The sequence below is a fragment of the Pelophylax lessonae genome (genome assembly GCF_965119305.1).
Source record: "Pelophylax lessonae genome assembly, chromosome: 2".
NCBI lineage: Eukaryota > Metazoa > Chordata > Amphibia > Anura > Ranidae > Pelophylax > Pelophylax lessonae.
Genome location: NC_138769.1, coordinates 169,514,458 through 169,527,362, shown reverse-complemented (window position 1 = coordinate 169,527,362; position 12,905 = coordinate 169,514,458). Strand labels below are relative to the sequence as shown.

Below are 12,905 nucleotides of genomic sequence, written 5' to 3'. Positions count from 1 at the left end.
GGCGATCAGATTGTGGCACTGCTGAGGTCTTATGAAAGCCCAGGTTGCTTTGATAGCAGCCTTCAGTTTACATTGTTGGGTCTGGTGTTTCTCATCTTCCTCTTAACCACTTCCCCACTGCTCACTGTGCTGCTACTGCGGCACAGTGGCTCGTTATCGTCTGGCGACGTAGGTCTACGTCACCAGACATTCCCCTCTCTCGCTCCTGCTGTTTTCAGTCACAGCGGGAGTCGGGCCAGGGGAGGAGCGGCGGCGATCGCCCCTGCTCTTTTCCGATCGTCGGGGAATCTAGTTTGGAGATCCGCCCGCTTGTGTAAACAGAGCGGGCAGATCTCCTCAGTGACAAGGAGTGACAGATTGCAGTGTTCAGCATAGCTGAACATGCGATCTGTCCTTATGTCACTCAGTCACCTCCCCCCCCCACACGTTAGTAAGCACCAGGCATATATTAACCCCTCCCTCTCCAATAAAATTAACCCCTTCCCTGCCAGTGTCATTTTTACAGGAACAGTGCATATATATATCACTGATTACTGCAGTAATGTCACTGGTACCCCCAAAAGTGTCAAAAATGTCAGTCAAGGGTCCGATCTGTCCGCTGCAATGTCGCAGTCCCGTAAAAAAAATCGCAGATCGCCGCCATTACGCGTTAAAAAAAACACCAAAAATTACAGAAATCTTTCCCTTTGTTAGTAAACGCAATAACTTTTGTGCAAACCAATCAAAATACGCTTATTGTGATTTTTTTTACCAAACATAGGTAGCAGAAAACAAATTGGCCAAAAATTTTTAAAAAATTTGATTTTTACATTTTTTTGGGGGAGAATTTCATATAAAAATATGTTAAAATATTGTTATTTTTTCAAAATAAACACTATTTTTTGTTTATAGCGCAAAAAGTAAAAATCACACAGGTGATCAAATACAACCAAACGAAAGCTCTGTTTGTGGGGAAAAAAAGAACGTAAATTTCGTTTGGATACGGCGTCGCACGACCATGCAATTGTCAGTTAAAGTCTCACAGTGCCGAATCGCAAAAAGTGGCCCAGACGTAAGACAGCAAAATCCTCCAGTGGTAAAGTGGTTAACAATATCCCACAGATTCTCTATGGGGTTTAGGTCAGGTGAGTTTGCTGGCCAATCAAGCAGAGTGATACCATGATCATTAAACCAGGTATTGGTACTTTGGGCAGTGTGGGCAGGTGCCAAGTTCTGGTGGAAAATGAAATCAGAATCTGCATAAAGCTGCTCAGCAGAGGCATGAAGTGCTCTATAATGTCCTGGTAGAGGGCTGTGCTAACTTTGGACTTGTTAAACACACAGTGGACCAACACCAGCAGATTACATGGCTCCCCAAATCATCATTGACTGTGGAAAATTTAGAACTTCCTTATAAAATCAAGGTCCCAGAGTCTGAAGGAAGAATGGAGAGGCACAGAATCCAAGTTGCATGAGGTCCAGTGTGAAGTTTCCACAGCCAGTGATGATTTGGGGAGCCTTGTCCAATCTGGACTATGTTTTGTGAATGGGGGGGGGGCAGAGTTTGTAGTCTCTATTGTGAGGGTGCTGCAAGCACCAGAGGTTGACTAGATTTAAAAGCTGAAGCTTTGATTTCAGTTTTTTATGGTAGAAGAAGGATGGGGGAACCCCTTAATAAGTCTAATAAAGGGTTGAAGGTGAAGTTAAAGTCTCCTCCCACTAGGAGTACCCTCCTGTGAAATTCCAGGAGCAATAGGATAATAGATCGTAGGAACCATAGGTGTTCTGAGTTTGGCTGATAGTACTTCCCTAAACCCTAATCCTAATTTAATTCAGTATTTTTTTTTTTTTACGGTTTCACTTTTACATACATGTATTTGAAAAATATCCTCTGTTGGATTTGCCAATAAAGGATAAGTTCACCTTTTTTTTTTTTAGGATCCTGGAAAACATTGCCGTGCAGGTCTCCTGTAGATTGTCAGTGTAAGCTTTCTGCCCGTATATCGTATAGGCAGGCAGTTTTACACTGACGGGAAGAATTAATGAACTACCACAGCCCTCAACAGCGCCATGGTAGTTAATTGAGAACTACAAGCCGACAGCCGCAAATGATGTCGGTACTTGCGGTTCATTCATTCACAGAACTCTGTGAATGAATGACACAGCCATGTAGGTGGAGCCCCGCATAGCCTCGCTCTTTTAAAAAAGGGACAGCTGATATGGGAAATTTCTCCCTGTACTGTTGTCACAGAAAGGGCTTGGATCGCTGAGCAGCTGCGGGAGCGGGAACATGTTAAATGTTTCTGAAGGTGAACTTATCCTTTAAACTTAGCAGATAAATGTCCTATGGTTTTTTTTTTTGCTAACTGGTCCACTAAAATAAGTATAATATACAGTATACATTATTTAAAAAAAAAAAATAATAATATTTTCTTGCATATTGAAATTATAAAATTAAATCATGCACTGTGCAGAGTGATACAGTATATAGTGATGTTATAAAATGTCAAGTTATTTTGGGCCTTCGATAGGCCCTTATAACCTAAATTATGCCTACTCAAGTCTACTCCAGTCTACTTATGGATGCCAAACTTCAGTTTATTACTGTAGTCATCTGTATTTCAGGCAATTACAGTAAGATGAACCACTGCTGATATTTGTAAAACCAATATAAGGATACTCTAGATATAGAATTATTATTAGTCACAGATGACTCCTAGACTTGCACTAAAAAAGAGAGAATAATGATATCCAAATACTGAGCTACTAGGCAGGAAACACAACTGTAAACATTAATAAATGAAACATACATACTGTATAATAAATATATCAATCATGTATTCACTTAAAACATGTTTAAGTACTGGATTAAATATTTCACTTTTTTCTTTTTTTACAGCTGCTAGTATACGGAGCAAGATGAACCTTTCTGTAGATCCCTGTGACAATTTTTTCCAGTATGCCTGTGGTGGTTGGATTGAAAAAAATCCAATTCCTGATGACCAATCAAATTATGGAATCTACCCGTGGCTAAGGAATAATGTTGATCTTAAAATTAAAGGTGCGTTTGCTCATTGTAAATAAATGACATGTTTGTGCCCAAGAAGGAATGACGGAGAAGTGCTTAGATGTCACTTGTCTGGGGTGAAAACAATAGAGAAAATCCTCCTGAATCGGGTGTGTTGGGAATGCCTAACAGACATACAATTATTTCCTGATCTGATGGTAAACACAGGAATTGGAAAAACATACTTAGGCAACCTTACTCCCAGATACACATCAATAGTGAATGTCTGATTGTAAGAAACCAACGTCAAAAGCAAGAAAACTTGCCAACACAGATACTAATCTTTGATGTTTTTATGAAATTTTCAGAGAGAATTTTGTAAAGAACATACAGCTATGCATTCATTAAAACACATTTAAATGCAAGCAGTGTAAGTATCTGAGTTGGAGTCCTCTTGTAGTCCTAGTGGAGCAGGGTTTAGATTGGGAGAGGAAGAATCAGCGCAAGAAGCCTATCAGCTGTGATACAGTGCTCATGTGCCAACAAGGATCATACCAAAAAAGGGACCCCCAATGGGACTTTTTAGCCAGAAAGAAAGTTATGTGTAAAACAAGTCGCGCTAAATGAGAAATGAACTAATTAAATGTCCACTAAATGTTCGAGTGAATGTCCAAATAATCCGAAAATCAGGTGAATCAAATAGAGAAAAACGTGATAATCCGGATTCCCCTTAGGTAATAGGGAATTAGGGAATCCGGATTGTCACGTTTTTCTCTATTTGATTCACCTGATTTTCGGATTATTTGGACATTCACTTGAACATTTATTGGACATTTAATTAGTTAATTTCTCATTTAGCGCGACTTGTTTTACACATAATTTTGAGGGTGCGGTCACACTTGAAGTTGCAGCTTTGTTTTACTTATCACCTATAGCGCGGTTACATTTTCCGTTATTAGAAAGAAAGGTATGTAAGTGTTAAAAAAAATATATATTTATTTCACATATAAAACATGTCAAAAATACAAGACACAGTAATAAAAGCCATCGACCATTAGTGTATGTACATGTGTACCATAGGTTCAGTCAGAGGAGCCATAGGAGTCAAGGGATGTAAACATCCAACCCCAAACTAGGGTCACACTGATGCATCTAATCCAACATGTTTTGGAACTTTAAATTCCTTCTTCAAGGGAAAACTGGGAAAACTGGGTACTTAGGTCTAAGAATACAAAATGTGTATATCAATACATGTAAATCACACAAGCCATATCATAATAAACAAAATCCATATCAAACATCATGGCATATAACATGCTGTATACTCACACTGATACAATTAGGTCAGACAACTGCACTTTTGCTCCAAGATGAATGCCTCACTGTAAAGCATATAAATGGTATGGCCCCCGGAAATAAAGGCTGTGTGTCTAAAAACCAGACAGTGCTGGAAATTTGGGAGAGCAAGAGTATGCTCAAAGGTTCCACCACGCTGTACACCTACAAGGATCAACAAAGATTGGAACCCATCCTGACAAAACAGTAATAATGATAAGGGTAATTAGGTGTGTAATTATCCAATATCTATAAAAGGGGAGTGTAAAAGTGAAAATTTGGATAGGGGGCTCCAGATGGTGCCCAGCACATAGTGCTGAATAACAAGGATCATACTGATAGGAGGAGAGAATGAAATGAGAGAGAGGTACTCATCAGTGTACTTACCATCCATAGGCGTGCACATAGAGTGTGCCAGGTGTGCCTGGGAGTACCCAAATCACCTAGTGCACATTAGCATTATTGCTCTGTGTAGCAGCAGAGAAATGGGAAAGATCTCCTTTTACTGGCTTACGCACTTCTCTTTCACTGGGCCAGCAGGGAGATCAATGTGCCAGGGCCATATACTGTATATACACACACACGCATGTGTGTTTGAGCTTTGGGGTGCACACTCTAATGCAATAGGCTGCGCACAACAATGTTGTCATCCTTTCACTTTCCAGCCAAAGGATGAGGGCTGTACGGGTTACTTAACCACTTAAGCCCCGGAAGATTTTACCCCCTTCCTGACCAGGCCCTATTTTGCGATTCGGCACTGCATGACTTTAACGGACAATTGCGTGGTTGTGCGATGCTGTACCTAAACAAATTTGATGTCCTTTTTTTTCCCACAAATAGAGCTTTCTTTTGGTGGTATTTGATCACCTGTGCAATTTTTTGATCATGCGCTATAAACAAAAAAAGAGCGACGATTTTGCAAAAATAACAATATTTTTCACAATTTTTCACAAATTCCCCCCAAAAAAATTTAAAAATCTAAATTTTTTAACATTTTTGGCCAATTTGTTTTCTGCTACATATGTTTGGTAAAAAAAATTGCAAAAAGCGTATTTTGATTGGTTTGCGCAAAAGTTATTGTGTTTACTAACTAAGGGAAAGTTTTTTGTCATGTTTGTTGTTTTTTTTTTAACGAGTAATGGCAGCGATCTGCGATTTTTTTTGCGGGACTGCAAGATGGTGGCGGACAGATCGGACCCTTGACTGACATTTTTGACACTTTTGGGGGTACCAGTGACATTACTACAGTAATCAGTGCTATACATATGCACTGTTACTGTAAAAATGACACTGGCAGGGAAGGGGTTAACTTTATTGGGGAAGGAGGGGTTAAGTGTGTCCCTAGGGGCGTGTTTCTAACTGTGCAGGGATGTGGCTTTACATGTAACAGCAGAGATCAACGGTCCTACATAGCAGGACCATTAGATCTCTGCTGTTACACAGGGAAGAATGACAGACGGCTTTGTTTACATTAGCCGCCTGCCTTTCTCCCTTCGCGGCGGACGATCGCGAGTGACCGCCGGACATCGGGTCTGCCGGTCACACGCGCGGACTTGTTAGGAACGAGACAGGGCGGCCCGCTATTGGCTCACAGGCTAGTGACGTACCCATACGTCACTTTGCCTGGCCCGGGCTGACCGCCGCAGTATATGTACTTGCAGCGGTCGGCAAGTGGTTAAAGCTGTATTAAACCCTCCTATCGTTTTCAACCAAGGAAGCTGCAATCTTGGCCACTAAATAATCTTTAACTGGCAAGATGCTGCACATGTGATCAGCTATGACACTTGGCCATTGGATGGTTTGACAGTTTGGTTGAGAGCACAACCAATGTGGCACGTGCCGGAAATGTAACAGTTTTTTTAAACCTTTAAACCGATGGGTTTACTTCCACTTTCACTGCAGCGCAGACAAATCAAGTCTCCTGCCAGGTGGAACTGTGCTGTGTGACAGACCTGTGGATATCTCAAAATTTGAGAGATGGAATAAAAATCCTTTGGTAGGTAAAATACCCCCCATATATGTATATATTTAGCTTTTTACAACTTTTATATGCCTGTGTTTTATTCCCTTCTGTAAATATTTAATTACATAGTCATTTTCAAACTGTTACATTACTGCTGCATACGTAAAAACCAAAAGATATGTACTAAAAAAGACGGATTTAATATTTTCACCGCCACCCATATGTTGCTGACCTGTCAGTTTGTCTTCCCAGCTTTGGCTTAATCAGTCCTCTGACCATTTTCTATTTCCTAATGCAGTATATACAGTTTTATATTTTGATCCCAAAGGTAAACAGTGAAGTAAAAATTCTATTCGTAGCCAAGAGAATGAGGTTTTGTCCTTTTGCTTATCCAAGAACATTCAGTACAAGTTTTCTTGGGAGACCCAAGGGATGGTGTAATCTGTTGATAAATGTGTTAAGGTTGCTGAACTCAACAAAATATTACACCAAATATATACTAATCAGAGAGTAAGAAATAGATTAGGGACGGTATTCTTTATTGCATATTACCAGATGTGGTGGCTGCATTTGTTTTCTTTTTTTTTCAGGCATTTTTTTTCTCTTTTCTCCTGATGGTCCTACCCACTAAGGCACTTCCTGTTTTGGAGTGACAACCCTTACTCATTGTATGGTGTCAGTGGGACCAGCATTGTAACCCTAGAACAGAAAGTGGTTGGTTTACAAAAATTGGAGAGTGCAACAATTTAGTACAGCTGTGCATGGTAGCCAATAAGCTTCTAACTTCAGCTTGTTGAATTAAGCTTTGACAACAAAAAAAATGGGAATCTGATTTTTTTTTCTTTCAATGCAGAATTATGCCCCATACACACGTGCAGATTATCTGCAGACTTTTGTCTGCAGACTTACCAAAACCATATAATATGAGGTCAAACCGAAAACACTTTCAATTTGTATGCAATCTGGCAGGCCCTTGCACTACATAGAAAAGGTAAGTCTGCAGACAAAAGTCTGCAGATAATCTGCACGTGTGTATGGGGCAAAACACCATATTTTGCACTTTCCAGTTGAAGTAAATCCACCCCATAGTGTGTTAGGACTGCAGGTGCCCCCTTATCATTCTCTAATAGATGGGGAGTTGTTCTGCAGTTCACATAGGTAATTTGTGCAGGGCTAAAAAGACTGCTTGAGATAACACTGCACAGTGCACAGGATGATATCAGCTCACTGGATTTCTTGCAGGATCTAACAGATAAAACAAGGTGCTTTCAATTTTATTTTTTATTTTTTTTCACAATCAAAGTTTATTGAAAAGAAAACAACAGAATACAGACAATGACAATCATACAGCATTAGCTAGAGCAACATTAAGCGAGGCAATGTAGGGTGTTAACAGACATTAAAAATGACATTGTTCATGGCGGGGCCTCAGGTAACAAATGCATAACAGTCAGAGTAGATAAGGTGGTTCCTATTCTAGACGGTGGCAATTTAGTAACCTAGCCTTGTTTGCATCAATAGCCATCGCACCACTATAACTGGCTAGTCAATTGTATTTTTAACACACCAAAAGGGGCCAAATAAAAGAAGTCCATTGTTACCATTGTTAGGGATTACATAGACTTAAAATTCCATTAAGGCTGGCCATACATCGGTCAAATTTTGAAAGAATTTTCTTTTGAAAATCAGAAATTTTGAAAGTTTGGTGATTCGATGATGCCACCATTGATTTCAAAATTTGACCAACCAAGCCTTCAATTTCACTTCATATTGCTACAGAAAAGAATTTTTGTGGCTGGGAATCTTCTTTTCTTTCTGGGAATTTTCTTTTCTTGCACTCATGCGCATTTCTTTTTTGAATATATTTCTTGTACGATTTTCCCATCATTGATTAGAAAATCGTTAGTTTTAAAGAAAATTTCCAACATGTCCGATCACTCAAATTCGATGACCACACAAAAATCGGCCATTGCTGTGGCCCACTAATGGTGTTAAATTCAAACGAAAATTCTTAGATAAAGTTTTTCGAAAGAAAGTATTTTGAAATTTGACCCATGTATGATCAGCCTAAGGCTAGCCATTTAACATTTTTTTCCCTTACTCCAACATCTAATTAGATGTTTCTTATTAGATGTTGGAGTCCCTCCATATAGGTGTGGGTAAAAGAGTAAAAAAACTCAGTAGAGTGATACCGTATTGCAAAGGTTTAATAAAAAAACAATAGTAGGTACTCGCTTTTTAAAAATATGACAAATGTATCACATCCACGAGCGCCGAGCTCGTCTGTGCATCTCCCCTACGGTATACCTAGGGCTCGGTCTACCAGAAGAGATGCACAGACGGCTCGGTCTACCGGAAGAGATGCAAAGACGGCTCGGTCTACCGGAAGAGATGCACAGACAGCTCGGTCTACCGGAAGAGATGCACAGACAGCTCGGTCTACCGGAAGAGATGCACAGACGGCTCGGTCTACCGGAAGAGATGCACAGACGGCTCGGTCTACCGGAAGAGATGCACAGACAGCTCGGTCTACTGGAAGAGATGTACAGACAGCTTGGTCTACCAGAAGAGATGCACAGACGTCTCGGTCTACCGGAAGAGATGCACAGACGAGCTTGGCGCTCGTAGATGTGATACATTTTGTCATATTTTTAAAAAGTGAGTACCTACTATTGTTTTTTATTAAACTTTTGCAATATGGTATCACGCTATGGAGTTTTTTTACTCTTTCACCCACACCTATATGGAGTGACTCCAACATCTAATAAGAAACATCTTATAAGAAAGGAATCCAGACGTTACAAGCGTTGTTTTAGAAAGCACTGAAAACAAAGGATCAGTAAAGAAAGGGTTTCCTATGCTGTTACCTTACAGCAGTAAGGTGAGCGACCTGTGAACTTATACAGTAGGTGCCACTTGCACTGAAAATCCACACATTTTATGGTGACACAAAAGATCCAACGTTTCATCACCTAAACATTTATTTGTATTTATAATTCACAGTTTATTTGTCACATGGTGAAGGACATTATTCATGTTTTAATCAATGTTTTAATAACTGTCACCCCTTTTCACTGTTTATGCACTTTTTATTTATTCATCTTCCGTTATTCACATCATTGATTATTTATTGATTCACTATTGTGATTTGAAGGTTTTTATGTTTCATCCTTCTTATATATTGCACTAGCCTTACAGCGCAGCACTTTATTATTTCCCCTATTCTAATCTTTAATTAGCTGCAATGAAAAGTAAGAGTTCTGCCTATCCCCTTGTGACTATTACACATCCAGGCCTGCCTGCATCTCCTGCCAATTAGAGTGATTCATTATCGTGTCATGCAGGCTTTCTTTCAATTCTGTGGAGAAAAATGGACCAATCCTTAATCAAGCCACCACATGTACTGTTTATTGTTTGTTTGTTCATCCATAAACTTCATGATTATCACAGGTAAAAAACTGGAGAGATAGTGTCAGGTTTACATAAGCACATACTATATTACATTTTATACATTAAAAAGTTAACCACTTCTGGGCCGGAAGGATTTACCCCCTTAAAGACCAGGCTATTTTTTTGCAATACGGCAATGCGTTTTTTTAACTGACAATTGCGCCTTTGATCACCTTTGTGATTTTTTATTTTTTGCACTATAAACAAAAAATGAGTGACAATTCTGAAAAAAAAAAAAAAAAACAATATTTTTTACTTTCTGCTATATAACATTCCCAATAATAATAAAAAAAATCAAAATCAAATTTTTTCATAATTTTAGGCCAATTTGTATTCTGTCACATATTTTTGGTAAGAAAAAAAAATCCCAATACGTGTATATTGATTGGATTGTGCAAAAGTTATCACGTCTACAAACTAGGGGAAAGATTTATGTAATTTTTATTTAATTAATTTTTTTACTAGTAATGGCGACGGTCAGCGATTTTTAGCAGGACTGCGACATTGCCGCAGACAGATCAGACCCCTGACATTTTTGACACTTTTGGGGGAACCAGTGACATTACTTCAGTAATCAGTGCTAAAAAATATGCACTGTTACTGTAATAATGACACTGGCAGGGAAGGGGTTAACATCAGGGGCAATCAAAGGGTTAAATGTGTCCCTATCGTGTGCTTTGTAACTTTAGGGGGAATGGACTTTCTGCATGAATACAGAGACCTGTGTTCCTAAATAGGAGGAACACAGGATCCCTGTGTTCATAACTGAGAGAACAGCGGTCTGCAGTGTTTACAACCTGCTGATCGGCTTCCCCTGTGGCGAACGCAGTCCCGCGAAGCGACGTACAGTTACGTCGTTTCATTGTACAGATCCGACCTGCCGCAGTAAAAATGCGGTGGGTGGTCATTAAGCAGGGAAATATGTATCAGCTATATTTGCAAATTTCAAAAACCCATGTGTTCTGTGCAGGGGTCAGCTACAACTATACAGTGGGTACGGAAAGTATTCAGACTGTTATATTGCAGCCATTTGCTAAAATCATTTAGGTTCATTCTTCTTCCTCATGAATGTACACATAGCACCCCATACTGACAGAAAAACACAGAATTGTTGACGTTGCAGATTTATTAAAAAAGAAAAACTGAAATATCACATGGTCCTAAGTATTCAGACCCTTTGCTCAGTATTTAGTAGAAGCCCCCTTTTGATCTAATACAGCCAGGAATCTTTTTGGGAAATATGCAACAAGTCTTTCACACCTGGATTTGGGGATCCTCTGCCATTCCTCCTTGCAGATCCTCTCCAGTTCTGTCAGGTTGGATGGTAAACGTTGGTGGACAGCCATTTTTAGGTCTCTCCAGAGATGCTCAATTGGGTTTAAGTCAGGGCTCTGGCTGGGCCATTCAAGAACAGTCACGGAGTTGTTGTGAAGCCACTCCTTCGTTATTTTAGCTGTGTGCTTAGGGTCATTGTCTTGTTGGAAGGTAAACCTTCGGCCCAGTCTGAGGTCCAGAGCACTCTGGAGAAGGTTTTTGTCCAGGATATCCTTGTACTTGGCCGCATTCATCTTTCCTTCAATTGCAACCAGTCGTCCTGTCCCTGCAGCTGAAAAACACCCCCACAGCATGATGCTGCCACCACCATGCTTCACTGTTGGGACTGTATTGGACAGGTGATGAGCAGTGCCTGGTTTTCTCCACACATACCGCTTAGAATTAAGGCCAAAAAGTTCTATTTTGGTCTCATCGGACCAGAGAATCTTATTTCTCACCATCTCGGAGTCCTTCAGGTGTTTTTTAGCAAACTCCATGCGGGGTTTCATGTGTCTTACACTGAGGAGAGGCTTCTGTCGGGCCACTCTGCCATAAAGCCCCGACTGGTGGAGGGCAGCAGTGATGGTTGACTTTCTACAACTTTCTCCCATCTCCTGACTGCATCTCTGGAGCTCAGCCACAGTGATCTTTGGGTTCTTCTTTACCTCTCTCACCAAGGCTCTTCTCCCCCGATAGCTCAGTTTGGCCGGACGGCCAGCTCTAGGAAGGGTTCTGGTCGTCCCAAACGTCTTCCATTTGAGGATTATGGAGGCCACTGTGCTCTTAGGAACCTTAAGTGCAGCAGAAATCTTTTTGTAACCTTGGCCAGATCTGTGCCTTGCCACAATTCTGTCTCTGAGCTCTTCAGGCAGTTCCTTTGACCTCATGATTCTCATTTGCTCTGACATGCATTGTGATCTGGAAGGTCTTATATAGACAGGTGTGTGGCTTTCCTAATCAAGTCCAATCAGTATAATCAAACACAGCTGGACTCAAATGAAGGTGTAGAACCATCTCAAGGATGATCAGAAGAAATGGAAAGCACCTGAGTTAAATATATGAGTGTCACAGCAAAGGGTCTGAATACTTAGGACCATGTGATATTTCAGTTTTTCTTTTTTAATGAATCTACAACAATGTCAACAATTCTGTGTTTTTCCGTCAATATGGGGAGCTGTGTGTACATTCATGAGGAAGAAGAATGAACCTAAATGATTTTAGCAAATGGCTGCAATATAACAAATAGTGAAACATTTTAGGGGGTCTGAATACTTTCCGTACCCACTGTATACCTTGCAGGGAGGTAGTCCAAACACCAAAGTGCATTGAAAGAATTCAAGCCCATTTTTATTTGTCACCATTGCATCAAACTGAAGACAAAAACACTTTCCCTTTCAGGAAGGATTGTCACAGCCCAACCCAATACACAAGAAAAGATTTAGCCTCCTGGTCAGCAGTGAGATCAGTTAGATCTGCTTAGACCTGCAGGCTGTTCCAGCACAGTCTACATGCAGTCTTTCTCTAACAAGGATGATATCAGAGGTGTTTAGATCCTAGTTCAAGCTTACCTGAGCTATCCCTCCAGGATGCTGTCACTGTGCAGAGCCAATCATAAGCAGCCAAGGAATTGCCTGCCGCTCAGCCCCACGTAGAACTTCATTCATTTTATGATGACCAACCTGTGATCCTTTGGGAATATCTCTTACAGGCATTTTTGACTCCCTGTTGGGGTCAATAGAGTCTGGTGAGTGTGTAGTGTATCTGCATGCCGGATGAGAGAACACTTTTCTTTATTCACAATGGACTTTAGTCACATTGGGATTAATTGTGGATTATTTATGGACTTTATTTCACACT

General features: G+C 40.3%; 1 protein-coding gene across 1 annotated transcript in view; it reads left to right on the top strand.

Annotated features, from left to right (window-relative positions):
- Positions 1-12,905, top strand: part of PHEX (phosphate regulating endopeptidase X-linked) — a 309,157-nt gene that overhangs the window by 93,107 nt on the left and 203,145 nt on the right. Inside the window, exon 3 of the mRNA XM_082245817.1 lies at positions 2,879-3,040. Coding sequence (XP_082101943.1) covers positions 2,879-3,040 — 162 coding nt within the window. The remainder of the gene's footprint in view (positions 1-2,878; positions 3,041-12,905) is intronic.